The sequence below is a fragment of the Oncorhynchus mykiss genome, chromosome 13 (genome assembly GCF_013265735.2).
Source record: "Oncorhynchus mykiss isolate Arlee chromosome 13, USDA_OmykA_1.1, whole genome shotgun sequence".
Classification (NCBI taxonomy): Eukaryota; Metazoa; Chordata; class Actinopteri; order Salmoniformes; family Salmonidae; genus Oncorhynchus; species Oncorhynchus mykiss.
In genome coordinates, this window is record NC_048577.1 from 45,967,718 (window position 1) to 45,990,461 (window position 22,744).

General features: G+C 42.1%; 1 protein-coding gene across 1 annotated transcript; it reads right to left on the reverse strand.

Annotated features, from left to right (window-relative positions):
- Positions 1–346: 346 nt before the first annotated feature.
- LOC110486561 (neuronal pentraxin-1) lies at positions 347–9,686 on the reverse strand. Its single transcript, XM_021558260.2, has 5 exons — positions 9,143–9,686; positions 8,513–8,720; positions 7,196–7,440; positions 6,717–6,896; positions 347–2,466 (listed from the first exon to the last, which is right to left on the reverse strand). Exons 1-5 carry the CDS (start codon positions 9,602–9,604, stop codon positions 2,245–2,247), a joined length of 1,317 nt encoding a protein of 438 aa, XP_021413935.1. The 5' UTR covers positions 9,605–9,686; the 3' UTR covers positions 347–2,244.
- Between the last annotated feature and the right edge of the window lie 13,058 nt (positions 9,687–22,744).

Consider the following 22,744-nt stretch of genomic DNA (forward strand, 5'->3'; position numbering starts at 1 on the left):
ACTAGCTTTTCTTTTAAGGTGGAGGCAGATAGTGTTGACCTTCTCTGTCCTCTCCGGGTCCTGGCCACAACGTTTAGGGTTCAACGTTTAGGGTTCCCATAAGAAGAGAGCAGTAGTGATGTTACACTACCGACCCGGTTCATCCACTGATCTGTCTGTGCATATCTAGTAAGAAGAAATAAAGGGAGTGGTGTACAGAGGTCTCTGAACCTGCCATTGATTCTTGACAATGTTAGTTGAGACTATAGAGAAATATAAGAGGACTCTCATATGCTTTCAAAAACATTTGTAGTCCTGTGACATGCATGGGTTACTCTGTGACAGTAATGTCACACTCACACAGGGATAGATTCAGGTATCACAATTTTATTTAAAAAATTAGAACTTTTTCATATTTCAGTGTTGCCATGCTTTGAGCATATAACAATACAGTATAAAATCTCAACCCAAAAGGAGGATAGTAAAAGCAGATTGTGTTGATGCTGCTGCAGCAATTAGTTAAGTCATGCTGTTACTGTACAGATAACATTCCCATTAAAGTACAAACACCTCAATGAATTGCTTTTAAGTACAATAATCATGTTATTATCCAATGTAATGTGTTATGATAATAAACATCTCTTTTGGAAATAAATCTCGTTGTAGGCCTACAGGAAAATAAATACGACACAAAATACTTTGCAAATCATAATGAATGTGCTGAGTTATTTCAACATCCCAAGGCACCCAGGCTTGTATGTTGGCAAAAAAGATTCTTTACACAAAATTGCGTCAAGCAGGTGGTGATAGAGAAACGATAGCGATAGAGCAGAAAGCTGTGCCTGTTTCATAACCGTTTAAGTATACATTCCTTTTCAAGTCTACCCGTCGTTCACAGTGAAAATCCCAGGCAGTGGGAATATGAACAAAATCACATAATTGGTTGAAATGCGTGTCCCCAGTCCAATAAAAACAAGGCAACAGTAAGCATGTCGTCACCCACAAATGATGCAGCACCCCCCTTGGGCCAATCAGTATAATTTTGCACAAGACTGATTTCTATGGCAAGACACATCATTCACCCAAGTTTCGTTAAAATCGGGCCAGTGGTGTCTGAGATATCATGTGTGACTAACGTACATACAGTTGATTACTATAGCATCCCCCCCTGGGCCAATAAGTGTAATTCTGTGAATGTTGGATCTCTATGGCAAGAGGCATTATTCACCCAAAATCGGGCCAGTGGTGTCTGAGATATCTTGTGGGTTAGCTAGACTCATCACTCTGAGTCATATGTTGAGTCTTGACAGCGTTTGTTACAATACAAATATCCTTGACTAATTTTTGCCCGACCAAGCCCAAGTGAATATTTATTGGTCAATAGTGGCCATGTTGTTTTAGGTACTAGTCTGGAAAATATTGTCATGGATGCCACATATCAAGTTTCATGCAGATTGTTCATTCGGTACCAGAAGAGTAGCGTTTTAAGTGTTTTTCACAAAATTCTAAATAACGGAAATCCAGAATGGTGAAGCTTATTGGTCCCTGAGGCAAATTTGTTTCTTTTTTAGCAGAGGGACATATGCACCGAATTTCATGACTTTAGGTCAAACGGGGTAATTAATGGGTGTGACCTTTCAAAGTTTGTATTTTAAATATTTAACATATCTTGTTATAGCTCCATCATCTGGCCAATCAGTGTAAATGCCAGATATCTAACGCAAGACGCGTCATTCAAGTTTTGTCACAACCGGGCCAGTGCTGTCTGAGATGTCACGCGTGACTAATGTACAAACGCACTAATGTACTAACGGACGGAGACAGATCCCCAGTCCCCTCCCTGATTTCCTCGTTGGGGACAACTACATGGTCACCAATTCTACTTATGGTGGACGTTCTAAGTGGTCCTTTGTCGGGGAGTGCTGTCTGCGTCTGCACTGCGTTGTGGTGATATGCTGGCCTGTATGTGTCAATTGCGCTGAAGACCATGAGATAACAAACCGGCCAGTTGAACGAAGCGCTTTGAAGCATCCAACCAGATGCCAAAACTATCCAACTGAAATATCCAAGATGAACAAGAAGGTCAGAGTCTTATTTTAGACAGGTAGAAATCTAGTAAGTGTCCACACAAAGTACTCAATATCTATAACAAATCCAGATGTCATTTACTGAAATAAATGCTTCTTTATCTATCAAATCAGACGTATTATCAACAGAGGCTTTAACACACGCATTTCTCATTGGCTTTTCACTTTTCCCTGCAGTTCAGTTCAGTTGACGACAAGCCTCAAATGTCCACTTGGAGGCTCCTCCGTAAATATCAATGCTGCTCTCCAACCACGAAAACACGTTGCCTATCTGCGCTTTGCTGCTGCAAGTTGCCAGGTTGTATATCTCTCCAATAGACAACTTCCGGTCCCAGATATGAAAATTCGCCAGGTCTCCAACAAAAGCTTGTGTAGCATCAAAGCCCCCTCCAAGCGTATCCTGTGGAAAATAATATTGAATTCATGAAGATGGATATTGTGCTAACACAAAGGAAAACAATTATTTCAAGTTAACCTTTGGAGTTAATTTGTGCATTAAATAATGTATCCATGCTTCCATCCATGTAGCTTGTTAGAGGAAACCAAGGATAACCCATATATCAAATTAGTAGACTTTTTCATTTATCCAGATTACTGTTTTGACTAATGAATCACGTTACCATGCAAACGTCTTTTCATTTTGCCATTGCAGTGTGAGCTGATAAATCAGAATTGGGGTTGCCCTGTTTCGTCAGCTATGCCTCATACTTTACGTATTTCTGAGCACCTCCAAGACATATAATACCTAGTAATGGTGTAGTTACTTTAGCTAGAAAGGGAGATTGGTTGGGGAGGATGGATGGGAGTAACCTGCAACTGTCTAGCAATCCAAAGGTTGTGTGATCGAGTCGCGTTGGGGACAACTGAAGCATTTTAACTTACTCTTCCCCTAACTCTTTTTTGAAACTTAACCAATTTCACCTAACCTGCTACGTAAATTCTACTAACCTTTGTCATTTTAGTTCTACTAACCTTTTACAAAAGTTAACCTAACTTTGTTGTTAGTTCCCCTAACCGCCAACATAAATTCTCCCCATATAATGCTCCTTTGTTGTTTTGGCGCAATAAGCAACCTGGTCCCAGAGAAAGACGTATAATAGTATACATCCCCCAAAGTGTAGTATAATATACTTCATGCAGTTCATATGCTATTGTACGGCCGGGTAAGACGTACAATATGATACTATACATCCTATAATTTGTATGATATTGTACAATCGCTATTCCATTCATAATGTAATGTACATGATGTAATATATCCTACTAAATGGAGTGTCACAGATTTACCTACAGAATAATACGAATTGCCCAGAGACTATGTTGGTTTCATGAGTAAAAAATGATCATTTCTCACACTCCCAGTGGCTAGAGCTGCTGCTTTTTGGGAACAGAACACTATTCCGGACGCTTATAAGAAATCCTGCTACGCCCTCCGACGAACCATCAAACAGGCAAAGCTTCAATACAAGACCAATATCGAATCCTACTACACCGGCTATGATGCTCGTTGGATGTGGCAGGGCTTGCAAACTATCACGGATTACAAAGGGAAACCCAGCCGCGAGCTGTCCAGTAATGCGAGCCTACAAGACGAGCTTAATACTTTCTATGCTTGCGTCAAGCCTTGTAACACTGAACCATGCATGAGAGCACGTGCTGTTCCAGACGACTGTGTGTTCACGCTCTCCGTAGCCGATGTGGGTAAGACCTTTAAACAGGTTAACATTCAAAAGGCAGCAGGGCCAGACTAATTACCAGGGTGTGTACTCAGAGCATGCGCGGACCAGCTGGCAAGTGTCTTCACTGACATGTTCAACCTCTCCCTGACCCAGTCTGTAATACCAACATGTTTCAAGCAGACCACCATAGTGCCTGTGCCCAAGAATGTGAAGGTAGCCCGTCTAAATGACTATCACTCCGTAGCACTCATATCTGTAGCCATGAAATGCTTTGAAAGGCTGGTCATGGCTGAAATCAACACCATCATCCCAGACACCCTGTACCCACTCCAATTGGCATACCGCCCCAACAGATCCACAGATTATGCAATCTTATTGCACTCCAACACTGCCCTTTCCCATCTGGACAAAAATAAAACCTACGTGAGAATGCTGTTAATTGACTACAGCTCAGCGTTCAACACCAATGTGCCTTCCAAGCTCATCACTAAGCTAAGGACCCTGGGACTAAACACCTCTCTATGCAACTGGATCCTGGACTTCCTGACGGGCCGCCCCCAGGTGGTAAGGGTAGGGAACAAGAGATCCACCTCTCTGACCCTCAACATTGCACCTTAGGGGCAATGCAGTGCCAGGACAACAACCTCTCTCTCAACATCATTAAGACAAAGGAGCTGATTGTGGGTATAGGAAACGGAGGACTGAGCATGCCTCCATCCACATAAACAGGGCTGTAGTGGGTCAACTTGAGAGCTTCAAGTTCCTCGGTGTCCACATCACTAAGGAATTATCATGGTCCACACACACCAACACAGTCGTGAAGAAGGAACGACAATTCCTCTTCCCCTCAGGAGGTTGAAAAGATTTGCATGTGCCCTCAGATCCTCAAAAAGTTCTACAGCTACACCATTGAGAGCATCTTGACTGGCTGCATCACCGGTATGGCAACTGATTGGCATCTGACCACAAGGCGCTACAGAGAGTAGTGCGTATGGCCCATCCAGGACCTCTATACCAGGCTGTGTCAGAGAAAGGCCCTAAAAATTGTCAAAGACCCAAGTCATAGACTGTTCTCTCTGGTACCGCATGGCAGGCGCTACCAATGCACCAAGTCTGTAACCAACATGACCCTGAACAAGCCATTAGACTGCTTAATAGTTAGTCCTGGGAGCTATTGGTTCACTAAATAGTTAGTCCTGGGAGCTATTGGTTCACTAAATAGTTAGTCCTGGGAGCTATTGGTTCACTAAATAGTTAGTCCTGGGAGCTATTGGTTCACTAAATAGTTAGTCCTGGGAGCTATTGGTTCACTATTTAACTCCCTGCATTGACCCTTTTTGCAGTAACTCTTTTGACTCATCACATATGCTGCTGCTACTGTTTATTATCCATCTTGTTGCCTGGTCACTTTATCCCTACCTACTGTATATGTACATACAGTGAATTCGGAAAGCATTCAGACCACTTGACTTTTTCCATATTTTGTTACGTTACAGCCTTATTCTAAAATGTATTAAATTATAGATTTTTCTGTCAATCTACACACAATGCCCTATAATGACAAAGCGAAAACAGGTTTTTAGAATGTTTGCCAATGTATTAAAATATAAAACAGAAAGGTTGAAGGAATTGTCCGTAGAGCTCCGAGACAGGTTTGTGTCGAGGCACAGATCTGGGGAAGGATACCAAAACATTTCTGCAGCATTGAAGGTCCCCAAGAACACAGTGGCCTCCATCATTTTTAAATGGAAGAAGTTCAGAATCACCAAGACTCTTCCTAGAGCTGGCCTCCCTGCCAAACTGAGCAATCGTGGGACAAGGGCCTTGGTCAGGGAGGTGTCACTCATACATAGCTCCAGAGTTCCTCTGTGGAGATGAGAGAACCTTCCAGAAGGACAGCCATCTCTGTAGCGCTCCAACAATCAGGCCTTTATGGTAGAGTGGCCAGACGGAAGCCACTCCTCAGTAAAAGGCACATGACAGCCGGCTTGGAGTTTTCCAAAAGGCACCTAAAGGAATCTCAGACCACGAGAAACAAGATTCTCTGGTCTGATGAAACCAAGGTTTAACTCTTTGGCCTGAATGCCAAGCGTCATGTCTGGAGGAAACCTGGCACCATCCCTATGATGAAGCATGGTGGTGGCAGCATCATGCTGTGGGGATGTTTTTCTGCGGCAGGATTGGGAGACTAGTCAGGATTGAAGGAAAGTAGAATGTGAGAAACTCCCCAAATTCAAGTGTGCCAAGCTTGTGGCACCATACCCAAGAAGACTCAAGGCTGTAATTGCTGCCAGAGGTGCTGAAGTACTGCATAAAGAGCCTGAATACTTATGTAAATGTATATTTCTGTTGTTTCTAAAATTTCTAAAAACCTGTTTTTACTTTGTCATTATGGGGTATTGTGTGTAGATGAGGAAAGTTTTTTTCTCAATCCATTTTATAATAAGGCTGTAATGTAACAAAATATGGAAAAAGCAGAAGGGGTCTGAATACTTTCCGAACGCACTGTATCTCCCTCAATGACCTCGTACCCCTGCATATCGACTCAGTACTGGTACCCCGTGTATATAGCCAAGTTATCGTTACTCATTGTGTATTTATTCCTTGTGTTATTATTTGTCAATGTTTCTATTATTTCTCTTTTCTTCTCTCTGCATTGATTGGAAGGGCCTGGAGGTAAGCATTTCACTGTTAGTCTACACCTGTTGTTTACGAAGCATGAGACAAATATTATTTTATTTTATTGATTTTTTTTGATAATTGATCCAAATTCATGCCTAAACGGGATAATTCCTCCATCTTATTATGGAGTCAGCGGCTCAGTTTTTTAATTGATGCATAAGCCTTTTTCTCTCTCAAGGTCTGACAGATGCTATGTTTATGCTATAGGCCATGTCCCTTTTGATATTATGACCTAAGGTACCAAAGTTTATTGATTAAAAACGGACCATTAAAATTGTAATGGACATACCTGTTCTTGTCCCAATATCAGAACACCTTGTGGTTTGATTGGATGGTATGGAGCAAGGTTTTCTCCACTGCCCCTCATGACTCCATCTTGGAAAGCCTCCCATACTCCATCTCGAGTTGTCCATGTGACACAGATGTGATGCCACTTCCCGTCGTTGATAATGAATGGTAATTTAGCTACCTGGAATGGATTTCAGTATTTTATTTTAGCATATGGAGTGGGTGGAGTTTTTTACATTTTTATCACTGCAGCAAACTAAAATAAATAACCTTGCATACTTATTAAAAAGCTTGAGGCTTTTTAGTCAGTGTGGTCTAATTCAAAAATTATATTTCTTTGTAGTTTGCAGTGCAGGCCTTCATGCTCCAATCAGCATGAACATACATTAAGAATAGTTTCAATGCAATACTCTGCTTTCAAATAATATTTTGTATACTGTTGGTGATATATGCATCATGTAAAATAACATGTGAGTATACCTTGTCATTGATGAGTATCTCCATAGGATTATTCCCCCACTCAATCAGCACCAGCTCGTTGGCCTGCCCTGGCACTGCGTAGGAGAACGGCGTGCCCACCCCTGGGGATGCATTGGATTTGAGCCACATGCAGACAGTGAATGCGTACATCTCAGGGAGACTCTTCTTCACTTTGGCATACATGTAGTTGGTCCTCAACGGGAATGTCAACTGGAATTTATCCAGCGGCCTGTTTTCTTTCTGACCTGTAAACAAAACAGAGGACAAGGTTAAAGATGTCACCTGTCACAATAATTATTGTGGACTAGCCTAGGCCTATAGATGCAGTGCTTGACTTGGGCAGGAGCTCATCGGTACTGAGTACTGGCACCTCAAATGTTCTACTGCTTGAGCTCCTGCTCCTCTTATAAAATATTAGCTAAAACATATTGTGGTGCCCTGAACCTAAATATAAACAGTACCAGCACCCAAAATTAGTACAGAAACATATTTCACTCCAAGTCAAGCACTGTATAGAAGTTAGAGCCTTTTATATCGGCTATCTGAGTGACACCAATTTGTTGGACATTTGTCCTGTCTTTAACAACCAACTGTGATTGTCAGGTCAAGATGAACGTGAGGATTTGAGTTTTATTTTTTTGAAGGTTGTAAAATATGTCGCTGAGCATCACGTAATGCGCAGGGGAGATTTGCAGCGGATTGCTGCTTAAGGTTGACTGATTAATGTAGTTATACAACAAAATCGTGTTTCTTGTGGTTCCACGTTTTTTTTCTGCGGCATGATAGGCATCACATGAGCAAAGGGGTTGGAATAGCGGTCCTGGTCTCTCCTCACCCCTCCCTCGGCGGAACTTTACAACCATGTTTGTTGCCCGCTATAAGGAGCTGGAGCTCCATAGGGTCCTGGCGAACTTTGCTCTGCTCAAACGGCTAGTGGTGCAAGTGGAGACGGCTGTTTCAATAGAATTTAAACATTTTGATCTGCATGAATTAAGGGAAAAGTGCTGAATACAGATGGTTTCACCATCCTTTTTTACGCATGCCTTGAAAAGTAAATCACCTTAAGCCACACATCTTTGTGGAATTGGATGTGCAAAGCAATGCAGCTATTCGCCGGATCCCATCCCCTCCCCTGCGTTGCAATGGACACCAACCATATTACCAATTGATTTCGTATATTGACATTCATTAGTCATAAACACCACTTCAGTTGGATTTTAAAGGTATTTCGGAATAGCTCGTTTTTGTTTTTTAAACGGCGATACTAATTAGTTAAACTATGCCGGCCAAGAATTTGGCGCGTTTTTGAGCTCGCACCTTTCTCGAGGTCGGTGATTCTCTGGTGCAGGGATGTGAGAGTCGACTCCACTCTACCGCGCTGCTCCGTCTCGTTCCGCAGCCCAGGCTTGCCATCTTCTATACTGTTCACGCGGGATAACACCTGCTTCTCCAAATCGTCGATTTTACTCTGTAGCAGGTCTTTCAGACTGTTCGCCTGGACCGAGTTGTTGTTCCGACTGAATTGCTGTGGAATGAAATAATGATTAGTTAAGAAAACTTTTAAATAATACTGAGAAACAATACAACCCATATGCACAGGGACATTGCAAAGCTAATGCCAGATTAACTTCTTTAAGGTTTATTGCCCTGTGTTGTTAGCAACATGGTAGCCTACATCAAGCAACTAAATTCGTCTCCGGCAAGGTGTCTGACCTCAGCATGACTTGTTAAGTTTCACGATTAGTGCAGAGTATTAACCTACATGGTGGAGGGCTGTTCACTCCTGGAAGTAAATGTGATAAACAATGTACGAGGGCGGCAGTGCGAGTTGGACAGGACAGTGCAACGTGATTTAGCCCAGAGTGTAAACATGTCGTTTTTCACCCAAAATGATTGGTGAAATGTATAAAGGCTATTATTTCGTTAAGATTATGGTTCTCCACATACCTCGAGATTTTCTAATCTCTGCTTTAGAGACTGTAAAGTCTGCGATAGTTGCGCCAAAGTGTCCGAGGGACCCCTTGATACATCCCCCATAGTATTTTTGATCCCCGTCTCTTTTCTCCTTCCCCCAGGTCCGGGCTCGGGCGCACTCTGGCCCTCACAGCGAGTTAACTTGGAAGTCAGTTCTCTGATAGTCTCTTTTTGGTTCATAATGGTCTCCTTCTGCTGTAGGACGGTCTCCCGGAGCTGCATTACGGTGGTCTTCAGATCCTCTCCAGGCATACTGTTTTGCAAGGTAGCGGCGCATATGTCCATATCTTTGGGCACCGACGTGCAAATAAATTGAGTCTGTCCACCACCAAAGTCTTGGCACGAACCCTCCACGAATAAGTAAGAAAGTATAAAAAGTTTCCAAGAGATTGCCTTCTTAATGGCCTGCATTTCGCCGTGTGTGTTGTGTTGCATTTGGTTTAGGAGCAGCGGTGGTGTGTTGCGAGTGATATCAGGACCACGGAGCTGTAGCTTTTTGTTGTAATCCGTCCGTGGCGCGCGCCCGGTTTATATAGCGCGCGTGGTCTGCGCTGATCAGATTCACCCCATTACGGAGAGGAGGGGAGGAATCTCACTCTCGCAGTTTAATCGCCTCTCGACGTCAAGGTGGAAGGAGCCTCACTTTCAAAGATGAAACTCAAGGCTCCCGGATGCTAAATCATTCACGACGACAATTAGTCATTTCTTAACGTGTATTATTCATTTAAAATGTGCGGATTGGCAAACAGCAATGGCATTACTGGGTATCAGGAGAGTCAGCTGTGTTCGTTTTGTGCATATAGGAAAAACCAACAGAACTGAATTCACATCGAAAGGAAGTTCAGGGACCCTCCCCAGCATGGCTGATTCCCCTGTGACCTGTGACATTGATAGCCCCATATACAATGCTGTGAAAAAGTATTGACCCCCTTCCTGATTTCTGATTTTTTTTGCACATTTGTCACACTTAAATGTTTCAGATCATCAAACACATTTTTATATTACTCAAAGATAAACCCAAGTAAACACAAAATGTAGTTTTTAAAGTGATACTTTTATTTAATAAGGGAAAAAGCTACCCGAACCTTCATGGCCCTATGTGAAAAAGTAATTGCCCCCCTTGTTAAATCATGAATTTACTGTGGTTAATCACATTGTTTTGTAAAGCTGGGTTCAATTTCACTAGCCACACCCAGGCCTGATTACTGCCAGACCTGTTGAATCAAGAAATCACTTAAATGGAATCTGTCTGACAAAGTGAAGTAGGCCAAAAGATCTCAAAAAGCAAGACATCATGCTGCGATCCAAAGAAATTCAGGAACAGATGGGAAACAAAGTAATTGACATCTATCAGTCAGGAAAGGGTTACAAAGCCATTTTTAAATCTTTGGGACTCCAGCGAATCACGGTGAGAGCCATTATCCACAAATGGAGAACATTTGGAATAGTGGTGAACCTTACAAGGAATGGCCGGACTACCAAAATTATCCCAAGAGCGCAGAGACGTCTCATCCAAGAGGTCACAAAAGAACCCACAACAACATCTAAAGAACTGCAGGCCTCACTTGCCCCAGTTAAGGTCAGTGTTCATGACTCAACTATAAGAAAGAGACTGGGCAAAAATGGCATCCATGGCAGGTTTCCAAGGCGAAAACCACTGCTGACAAAAAATAACATAAAAGGCTCGTCTCACTTTTGGCAAAAAACATCTTGATGATCCCCACGCCTTTTGGGGAAATATTCTGTGGACTGACGAGACAAATGTTGAACATTTTGGAAGGTGAGTGTCCAGTTACATCTGGGGTAAAAGTTACACAACATTTCAGAAAAAGAACATCATACCAACAGTCAAATATGGTGGTGATAGTGTGGTGGTCTGGGGCTGCTTTGCTGCTTCAGGACCTGGACGACTTGCTGTGGAACCATAAACCATGGAACCATGAATTCTGCTCTCTACCAAAAAATCCTAAAGGAGAATGTTCAGCCATCAGTTCGTGACCTCAAGCTGAAGCGCACTTGGGTTATGCAGCAGGTCAATGATCCAAAACACACCAGTAAGTCCACCTCTGAATGGCTTAAAAAAAACAAATTAAGGTTTTGGTGTGGCCTAGTCAAAGTCCGGACTTGAATCCGATTGAGTTGCTGTGGCGTGACCTTAAAAAGGAGGTTCATGCTCGAAAACCCTCCAATGTGGCTGAATTAAAACAATTATGCAAAGAAGAGTGGGCCAAAATTCCTCCACAGCGATGTGAAAGACTCATTGCCAGTTATCGCAAACGCTTGATTGCAGTTGTTGCTGCTGAGGGTGGCACAACCAGTTATTAGATTTACTTTTTCACACAGGGCCATGAAGGTTTGAATAGCTTTTTTCCCTTAATAAATAAAATCATCACTTAAAAACTGCATTTGTGTTTAATTGGCTTATCTTTGTGTAATATTAATGTGTTTGATGATCTGAAACATTTGAATGTGACAAATGTGCAAAAAAATAAGAAATCAGGAAGGGGGCAAATACTTTTTCTCAGCACTGTACATTTTCTCGTGTTACAATATTTATAATAGATAACATGGTCTGCATGTTTACAGCAGCCAGCACAGCCATGAAGATCAATATAATTACACGAGCAGCAGTTGTATTATCATCAATAGCTGCACTTCTTTCACTGTCATACCCAGGTTTATTAGAATGTTGTTAAGTGGTTTTCTTTATTTGGTACATTGCATGTATTTCTCATTGTACAGTATCATTTTGTTGAAACTTGAAAATAATTGAATGCTCTAAATGAATATGTTCCTAATCTTCTTCATCTGTTGTCAAGCTGGTCCACCTTAAGTCAGCCCCCTCACACAGGCATGGTGGTTTGTAAGTGACTCAGTGGTAATACCCAGAATGATGTCCCATGGGGTGTCTGTCTGTGAGGCCCTCGGGCACCCATGGGGTGCCAGCCTGTTTTTGCCCTCTGGGCAAAACAGTACTGCAAAGTGTCAACACAGTCTGCAGTATTTGAATGCAGTATTTGTAATCATCTCAATAACTCAGTCCATAAAAAGGACTTAATCTATCCCTTAGCCTTTTGCTATTTCAATTATTCAGGGAGAGCAATATTACTTTTTTGGTTGCCTACTCAGCCTTTATTAATTATATCAGTGTTGAAAATCAAATGAAAACAACTTGAATAAGTGATGAAAACATATTGGAGCTTAGATTAAAATGGATTAGGCAACTGCAGAATGTGTACAGTACAATGGACAATATGAGTCTATGTAATGGAAGGACATGAAGGACTGATTAAACCTACAACACCTTCACTGACTTCCACAAATTACACCTTCTATGCCCAGGGAAACTCATGCCACTAACACATTTTATTGGGGAAGTGATCCTAGATTTGTGCCTACAGGCAACTTGTTCCCTGAGCAATGATCCCAGTCCAAGTTATTGAAATGAAGGTTCTATACGTGTTTAGTACTTACTTTGAATGCTGTAAGGGCTGCACCTTAATGCCAAAGCGTTTCACCTCCTATCAGCTGACAATCCTAGATAGTCTTACCATGAGGTACACTATATATACAAAAGTGTGTGGACAACACTTAAAATTAGTGTATTTGGCTATTTCAGCCAAACCCATTGCTGACAAGTGTATAAAATTGAACACACAGCCATGCAATCTCCATAGAAAACATTGGCAGTAGAATGGCCTTACTGAAGAGCTCAGTGACTTTCAATGTGGCATCGTCATAGAATGCCACCTTTCCAACAAGTCAGTTCATCAAATCTCTGCCCTGTTAGAGCTTCCACGGTCAACTGCAAGTGCTGTTGTTGTAAAGTTAAGTAGGAGCAACAACAGCTTAGCTGCGAAATGGTAGGCCACACAAGCTCACAGAACAGGACCACCGAGTACTGAAGCTCGGGGCTTGTAAAGATTGTCTGTCCTCGGTAGCAACAGTACAGAGTTCCATACTGCCTCTGAACTTCATGAAATGGATTTCCATCCGCACACAAGTCTTAGATCACCATGCACAATGCTAAGCGTCTCCTGGAGTGGTGTAAAGCTCACCTCCATTGGACTCTGGAGCAGTGAAAACAAGTTCTCTAGAGTGAAGAATCACAGTTCACCATCTGGCAGTCTGACGGACGAATCTGGATTTGACGGATGCCAGGAGAACGCTACCTGCCCGAATGCATATTGCCAACTGTAAAGTTTGGTGAAGGAGGAATAATGGTCTGGGTCTGTTTTTCATGGTTCGGGCTAGGGCCCTTAGTTCCATTGAAGGGAAATCTTAATGCTGCAGCATACAATGACATTGTAGACGATTCTGTGCATCCAACTTTGTGGCAACAGTTTGGGGAAGGACCTTTCCTGTTTCAGCATCACAATGTCCTCGTGCACAAAGCGAGGTCCATACAGAAATGATTTGTTGAGATTGGTGTGGAAGAACTTGACTGGCCCGCACAGACCCCTGACCTCAACCTCATCAAACACATTTGGGATGAATTGGAACGCCGACTGCGAGCCAGGCCTAATCGCTCAACATCAGTGCCCGACCTCACTAATGCTTTTGTGGCTGAATAGAAGCAAGTCCCCGCAGCAATATTCCATATTAAACTCCATATTAATGCCCATGATTTTGGAATGAGACGTTCGACAAGCAGGTGTCCACATACTTTTGTAGTGTACATGTATAATGGCTGAACTGAGGGCAAGTGGTTCTTGGTTTTGCACATGGAACTAAATGTGACATTCCTGCCTCTATTCAATCCTCATTGACCATCGCGGGATGTTCTCTGATCAGATTATTCTGTTCTTAGATGAAAATAAGTCAGATGTGTACAAGGAGTGAAATGGGTAGGAGGAGATTTATCGACTCTGAGCACTGTGTGTAACCATAGGTTTGCTAGTTGGCCATAATAAAAATAACGTCTGTGTCCACTGATTCCTGCCACCAAAAAAAGCCAAGGGAAAATTCTTCTGGGGCGTTCAAGAGATGGAATGGACGACTACATTTATGGCTATGTAATTGTCTGAGTGCTTCATAACAGGCTGTCAGGGGTAAACCTGGAAAGGGTGAAGTAATGCTGTCATAAGAAATGGTTGGAATTCACAATTTACAGTTGTTGATGATGTAAAATGTTTCACCAAGCTTTTATGGATTGGAAGACGGATCATGTCTTCTGCTCTGCCTCATGTGAGCTCAAGTAAAAGTCAAAACTATCTCTAACCCTCTTCCATTAACTAGCACTAGGCCAAGGTAAATATTTTTTACAGTCTCGTTAATGCCTCTTACCAAAACCAAATGTTTTTCAAACTATGAGTGCAGTATTGTCTTTTTCAGCAAGGCACTTAACCCTAATTGGTCCAGGGGTGCCGTACTACTATGGCTGACCCTGTAAAACAATACATTTCACTGCACCTAGCTGGTGTATGTGATAATAAAACATATACAGTGGGGCAAAAAAGTATTTAGTCAGCCACCAATTGTGCAAGTTCTCCCACTTAAAAAGATGACAGAGGCCTGTAATTTTCATCATAGGTACACTTCAACTATGACAGACAAAATGAGAAAAAAATCCAGAAAATCACATTGTAGGAGTTTTAATGAATTTATTTGCAAATTATGGTGGAAAATAAGTATTTGGTCAATAACAAAAGTTTATCTCAATACTTTGTTATATACCCTTTGTTGGCAATGACAAGCCATCTATTGCATCTTGCCTATGCCACTCGGCCATCGCTCATCCTTATATGTACATGTTCTTATTCCATCCCTGAAAGATTAGTGGAATCTGTGTGGGTAGCTGGATAGGTAGGATGACTGACAGTGAAGGTGAACAGGTGGTCACGGGTCAGGTGACAGAGGAATGGATGAGACTGAGGCAGGAATTCCTTTAACCATAAAGTGGTATATTTACTGAGTAGTCTTTCTATGCTGCATAACAAACAAAGTTAAGGAAGAGAAAGCAGCGAGGTCGGGCGATGACGATTTCCTCCTTTTAATGAGTTGAGATCTGTCTGACATTTGCACCTGACCTAATTAAAGCGCCCCTGGCCCAGCTGAGCAAGTGGCCATGAATTAAAGGATTCTTCCACCAACTCCATGGGCCTTTTCTACAATCCCTTTACATTGTGTGTATAAGGTAGTTGTTGATGAATTGTTAGATTACTTGTTAGATATTACTGTACGGAAACTAGAAGCACAAGCATGTCGCTACACTCGTATTAACATCTGCTAACCATGTAGACCAATGGCCCCATTCATTCTTTCCTTTACACGGATCAGTCGTCCTGGTCCCTTTGCAGAAAAACAGTCCCAAAGCATGATGTTTCCACCCCCATGCTTCTCAGTAGGTATGGTGTTCTTTGGATGCAACTCAGCATTCTCTGTCCTCCAAACACGACGAGTTGAGTTTTTACCAAAAAGTTATATTTTGGTTTCATCTGACCATATGACATTCTCCCAATCTTCTTCTGGATCATCCAAATGCTCTCTAGCAAACTTCAGACGGGCCTGGACATGTACTGGCTTAAGCAGGGGGACACGTCTGGCACTGCAGGATTTGAGTCCCTGGTGGTGTAGTGTGTTACTGATGGTAGGCTTTGTTACTTTGGTCCCAGCTCTCTGCAGGTCATTCACTAGGTCCCCCCGTGTGGTTCTGGGATTTTTGCTCACCGTTCTTGTGATCATTTTGACCCCACGGGGTGAGATCTTGCGTGGAGCCCCAGATTGAGGGAGATTATCAGTGGTCTTGTATGTCTTCCATTTCCTAATAATTGCTCCCACAGTTGATTTCTTCAAACCAAGCTGCTTACCTATTGCAGATTCAGTCTTCCCAGCCTGGTACAGCAGGTCTACAATTTTGTTTATGGTGTCCTTTGACAGCTCTTTGGTCTTGGCCATAGTGGAGTTTGGAGTGTGACTGTTTGAGGTTGTGGACAGGTGTCTTTTATACTAATAACGAGTTTAAACAGGTGCCATTAATACAGGTGGAGGACAGAGGAGCCTCTTAAAGAAGAAGTTACAGGTCTGTGAGAGCCAGAAATCTTGCTTGTTTGTCGGTGACCAAATACTTATTTTCCACCATAATTTGCAAATAAATTCATAAAAAATCCTACAATGTGATTTTCTGTATTTTTTTTCTCATTTTGTCTGTCATAGTTGAAGTGTACCTATGATGAAAATTACAGGCCTCTCTCATCTTTTTAAGTGGGAGAACTTGCACAATTGGTGGCTGACTAAATACTTTTTTGCCCCACTGTATTCATCTCTCTGCCGCCCACACAAACAAATCCCCGGAACTGGATCCACATCCTCCTCCATTCCTCCGTGCTCCAGGTATCCCCAAAACACGCATCCATCCATCCCTCCCTCCCTTCATCACTTGACCTCCTCCCGTGTCTCACCATCCCTTCCTTCCTGCAGGCGTACAATACCTTCACTTAAGTGCTGTGTTGCTCCAAAATAATTAATCTGTTCTATTCAACGCATCCTGTGGATCAAGTTAAACCTGCCAACATCCTGACTCCTCTTAACAGAGGAAAAGCGCTTACAACAGCTTCTGAATTTATAATGCTGTTAGTTATGGCCCACTAGTGCATGCAATAATAATGGGCTCATTTGAATTGACTGTGTTGTTGGAAGGCAGTTTATTGAGCCAGACATAACATGGCATAACATGCATAGAATTGGATATGCTAATATCATACAGATATACAGACATATGCTCACTGCTTTCATACCACCTCCTTCAGCACCTCCCTTCACACTATAGAGAATCGCTACTGCCAGAGCAGCGCACAGCCACCCACCTGTTAGGCTGCACCTCCTCAATAATGCATTCACACACAGTGGACACATTCTGGAATGCAGGAGATCAATGGCTGTAATTTCAAATGTTGGCACCCAGCCTCACATTGCTCTTACTTTCCCACCTTCTGCTGTGGTGGAGGCCATTAGATTTAAAAAGAGCACACCCAGTGCTATCAGAGGTTTTTATTTCCACCACCTACAACGTTTCTGCCTTTTTTCAGTTTTTAAATGGAAGTTGATGTGCATAAGATGGCAGTCTATGGTGATGATGAATGGTAAGCACTGTGGCAAGTTGCTTCTTGGCAAGGGAATTGTGTAGCCCCAGCTTTTTGCCTCCTCTTTGCCTCTCTACCTTCATGAACCACATTCAAGACTGACTGCCCCTTGGGCCCTTCCTATCGTTCCTCCTCATCTTCCTCATCAGTGCTCTGTTTAGTTGTGAGTCCTCAGGGCCCATCGGAGGCGCTCTGTTCCCCTATGACTGGAGGAAACAATGCATCGTACAGCTCCTTGGGTAATTGAGTGTAACAGATCATGAATCTGAGCCTTGGAGGGTTGACATAGCCTGGGTACCAGTCTGTCTAGCTAACATTCCACTGCTTGTACTCTGTGGCATATGACACAGACTGGTACCCAGGTTAGGGTGGACATTGACTGACCCCACAGTTTCCTCCAGGCAGCTTGCTAGGTGACATTATTTATTTCACATCAAGTCTTTCATGTTCTATACATTAATAAGGGCACCACACCCTTCTCTACTGAATACCTTCACTTACAGCATGTACTGTAGCAGATGATGACGGGGGAAACGGAGGTGTTAGCTGTGAACCAGGCTTCCAGGTAGCTGGGGAGGGTGGAGAACTGAAAAGAAAACCCTCAGCAATTTGAAACTGAGCAAAATTGTCTCAGACAGTTATTGGACTGTATTTCATGACTACGTTATTATAATACAATCTACAATTAAAGCTGCCTCGACAGTTACCGGGCTACAGCCAACTAGGTAAAACAGCAGTCATTTTGGGGTCACCGGGGCTCCAGTTTCCAGCCTCTTATGGGAGGAGTGGAAATGACAGTCTGTAGTAACACACTCTGAAGAATAGCCTTGGAGAAGCTAATTAAGCCATTGCCGTTATTACTTATTTCTCATTCTTGTTTGGTCTTTCCCCCATGGTCTGCACTCAGATGAAGATGTTTTTCATACACCCATCCCCTTTATATTTTATTAAAGCTTATCATTTAATTATTTTCCTTTGCGCAAGGTGGCCACCCGAAAATGATCCAATGCATCATCTGCCATTGGAGTCGTTTCCATGCTGATGCGACGTTATTCTTTCTGTGTTGAGGTGCAGAGGGGGGTTATTGGAGATAGTAGGAAACATTAAGCCATGCACTCGAACTTGGATGAGGAAGACAGAATGTTTTGATTGCCGTGGTGGAAGTTGATGAGATGCAGAATGTTATCTAAATGTCTAGGTGTGATGCATTCCTTTTACTATGCCATGATCAATCATTACTTTGCTCCCTCTCTTGTAATGCTGACATGTACAGTACATGATCTACAAAGCACTCAGTTATTCATTGCCATTTTTCTGATGTGGTATTTTGACATGAATAAGCAAACAGGCTTCCAGTAATGTTCTCAGCTTGCCTCTGTAGATTACATGCTTGGCTGTTGTGTATGATTTGATTTTATGGATCATTAACTTTCATGACTTAGATCCTTTTCCTGGTGTAGCGAAGATTGGGCATATGCTTGTACCCCTATAAAAGTATTTATCATATGGCCCTGGCCTGCCCATATTCCTGTAAGGGAATGTAAACGAGTTGATTTGTCTGTAGATAGTGTACACCCCTGAAGCAGTCAGTGTAGTCAGAAACTTAGACAACTGCTGTGTAATGTTTATTTTTTATGATTACACCGTGTCAGATAACCTTTCTAAAGCTGCAGGTATGATTTGAATTAGGCATCAGGCATTCTCTCATTCTCATAGCTGGGGGTGTTATATTTCAATCTCATACTGCTCTCAAACAAAGATGAAACCTGGCTCTCGAAAATCGCATAAGCAGCTTCTGTTAGATATTGGTTTAAATCAAACATGTTTTTTAATATTTTGACTATGTAGTACTACAGACCTGTAGGCCAGGTTATGGTGTAAGTACTATCCTATAGCTACTAATGAGACAACCTAAGCATAACGGCATGTTTTATAAAGACATAAATCCAGATGAATCCAGCCGTGTATTAAACAGAGAACACTAAACGAAATAACAAAGGAGAATGAAACGAAACAGTTCTGTAAGGTGACATACACAGAACAGAAAACAATCACCCACCCCACACAGGTGGGAAAAGGCTACCTAAGTATGATTTTCAATCAGAGACAACGAATGACACCTGCCTCTGATTGAGAACCATACCAGGCCAAACACAAAACCACAACATAGACAAAAGAACATAGACTACCCACCCAACCCACCCAGCCCTGACCATACTAAAACAAAGACATCACAAAAGAACTAAGGTCAGAACATGACAAAAATAGATAAATACTTCCAATACTGTGGGCTGCTGTGGGTATTGGATCCATGTTCACGTCAACACAGTATGCACAATGTAAAGTTGTATACTATGCTTTCAAAACTCATATACAGTCATGACTCATATAAACTCTTGGCAGCAGGTTATGTGTAGGTGGGAATCTCATGTCTGGGCATGTAGCAGTCTCCTGTCAGAGAGACAGAGGAAGCATGCAGAGCTGTCAAGAGGTCCAGTTTAATGAATGGATGTGGACAGACAAAATGAAACTAGCTGGCTTCCTCCAACACTCTGTCTGGTACTTGTGATGGAATTGCTGAAGTCATATCCGTCAAACTGTGTTCCAAAGTCTGGTGGGAAAAAAGTAATAAAAGATGTTGAACAAAGTTAGTTTCACAGTAAAGTAATTGATATTCAAAAACACCCACACTGTATTGATGAGATAAAGATTTCTAATGCACAGAGCTCACATGGGTGTTTTCCTCATTATGGCAGATTACAAATGTATTCAGAGTAGCTTTAAAGATTCTGTGAAATGCTTCTGAAATGGGTTTTCCACTAACCCGTGTCTCTGGTTCTCTATAGTTCTCTTTGCGCTGACCTGGATGACTTCCGCTACATCTCAATTATTCAAAATTATATTCTGGTAAGAGTAAAGGTTTTTTCTGCTTGAGGCGGCAATGGATGGAATGCAGGAAGTGCACATTGTTACCTTGGAAAGCATTGTCTCAAGTTCTTTGCTCTATTTCAGGCCTACTATGTAGCTGTTGGAGGACCAAGAGAAGTGGATGGTCATGGGAAGGTTACAGTGTTTTTTTCAGATGGTATACAGTGTATTTGGAAAGTGTTTAGACCTTTTGACCATTTGCACATTTTGTTTCGTTACAGCCTTATTCTATAATTGATGAACTTGTTTTCCCCCCCTCATCAATCTACACACAATACCACAGAAGGACAAAACAAAAACAGTTTTTTTGAAAGTTTTGCAAATGTATTAAAAAAACCCAGAAATATCACATTTACATAAGTATTCAGACCCTTTACTCAGTACTAGGGTTGCAAAGGGTCAGAAACTTTCTGGTAAATTTGGGTAATTTTGCTTATATTCATCAAAAATGTTAGTTTATAACAGTGAAACTTCTTTGTGGGATACACACAAGGCAATTCTAGGTCTTGCGGCATATTTTGGTTAAACTGTGCCCAATTAAATGGAATTGCAACCCTCTGCATGCTTCCATTACAGGTGCAGTGCACACTTCCATCACATGTACAGCTGATTCTCAAGATCTTGCACACTAATGAGATGCTATTGAGCCCACACTACTACACTGTCTGAGCCAAGGACTACATGCTTTCTGGTAAGTTTTGATTACAATACTGGGTGGGGTGAATATATTTTATATGACATACAATATTTTTTGTTAACTAGTAAATATTTTTTGTTAACTGTAGTAGCCTACAGCAAAGTGTGTTTAAATAATTTCAAACTTGTTAACAATATCTGCTAGTTAGTATTTGCGCCCATGTGGGTTTTAGCTTGCTTGAGCCTCCTACTGAGGAGTGTTAATTCACCTGTTTCTATAAATGTTTAATTTTCAAAAAATGCATCATACAAAGGAGTTGTTTAATCTAACTCTGTACATGGAATTTTATTTGTTTCTTTACTCATTATTTTCTGATCTTTACAGGAAAATGCCACGGGCACTATCTGATGTGTGGAGACATTTCACTGCAGCTAATGTAGAAGGAAAACTGTGTACATTTGCAAATACTGTGACAAATCATATGTGAAGAATGCAACAAAGATGCAGAATCATCTGGCCAAGTGCATAAAGTTCCCTCAGCGCTCACAACAAGCAACCTCTGACAAAAGTCCCTCTACGTCTATTCGAGGTGAAAGTGATGAATCAGACACCTTATCGATGGAAACAGCTCACGGTCCTCCTGGAATCAGACTTTTTTTGACTCAATGGAGGACCGTAGTCAGAGAAATGCTGATTAATGTCTTGCTCGAGCTGTGTATGCAACTGGTTCACCTCTGATCCTCACAGGCAATATGTATTGGAAGAGATTTCTGAATGTTCTTTGCCCAGAATACAACCATCCAACCAGACATGCTTTATCTACTCATTTGCTCGATGCACAGTTCAACAGAGTTCAACTGAAGGTCAAGCAAATCATAGAGAAAGCAGACTGTATTGCAATCATCTTTGGTGGGTGATTGAATGTTCGTGGGCAAGGAATAATTAACTACATAATCTCCACCCCTCAACCAGTATTCTACAAGAGCACAGAGCACAGACAACAGACACACCGGTCTCTACATTGCAGATGAGCTGAAGGCAGTCATCAATGACCTTGGACCACAGAAGGTATTTGCACTGGTGACAGACATAGCTGCGAACATTCAAGCTGCTTGGTCTAAAGTGGAGGAGTCCTACCTTTACATCACACCCACTGGCTGTGCTGCTCATGCATTGAATCTGCTCCTCAAGGATATCATGGCATTGAAAACAATGGATGCACTCTATAAGAGAGCCAAGGAAATGGTTAAGTATGTGAAGGGTCATCAAGTTATAGCAGCAATCTACATCACCAAGCAAAGTGAGAAGAGTAAGAGCACCACATTGAAGCTGCCCAGCAATACCCGTTGTGGTGGTGTTGTCATCATGTTTGACATTCTCCTGGAGGGGAAGGAGTCTCTCCAAGAAATTACCATATCATAGTCTGCCGATATGGACAGCCCCATAAAGAGGATCCTCCTGGATGGTCTATTTTGGGAGAGAGTGGTAAGCAGCCTGAATCTCCTGAAACCTATAGCAGTAGCCATTGCAGGGAGACAATGCCATCCTGTCTGATGTTCAGACTCTGCTTGCAGATGTAAGAAGATAAATATGTACTGCCCTGCCCACTTCACTGTTGCTCCAAGCAGAGGAAACTGCAGTTCTGAAATACATCAAAAAGCGTGAAGACTTCTGCCTGAAGCCCATACATACCGCAGCGTACATGTTGGACCCCAAGTATGCTGGCAAGAGCACCCTGCCTGGTGCAGAGATCAACAAGGCCTATGGTGTCATCACTTCCAAGTTCAATTCGAAACTAAATTGTTTTTTAAAATTTATATTGGAAGGATTTAATCATTTGCAATTATGTCTACCTATGATAATGTAAAATGTTTATGTTTCTGTCTCCATATGATATGGTAAATACAGTGGGGCAAAAAAGTATTTAGT

Bases quoted from the DNA above. Each gene is read 5' to 3' on its own strand.
- LOC110486561 (XM_021558260.2), bottom strand. From the start codon at position 9,604: ATGCAACACAACACACACGGCGAAATGCAGGCCATTAAGAAGGCAATC. The intron at 8,721-9,142 runs GTATGTGGAGAA...TTCATTCCACAG, and splicing joins AGAGATTAGAAAATCTCGAG to CAATTCAGTCGGAACAACAA. The intron at 7,441-8,512 runs GTGCGAGCTCAA...TTTTGTTTACAG, and splicing joins AATCACCGACCTCGAGAAAG to GTCAGAAAGAAAACAGGCCG.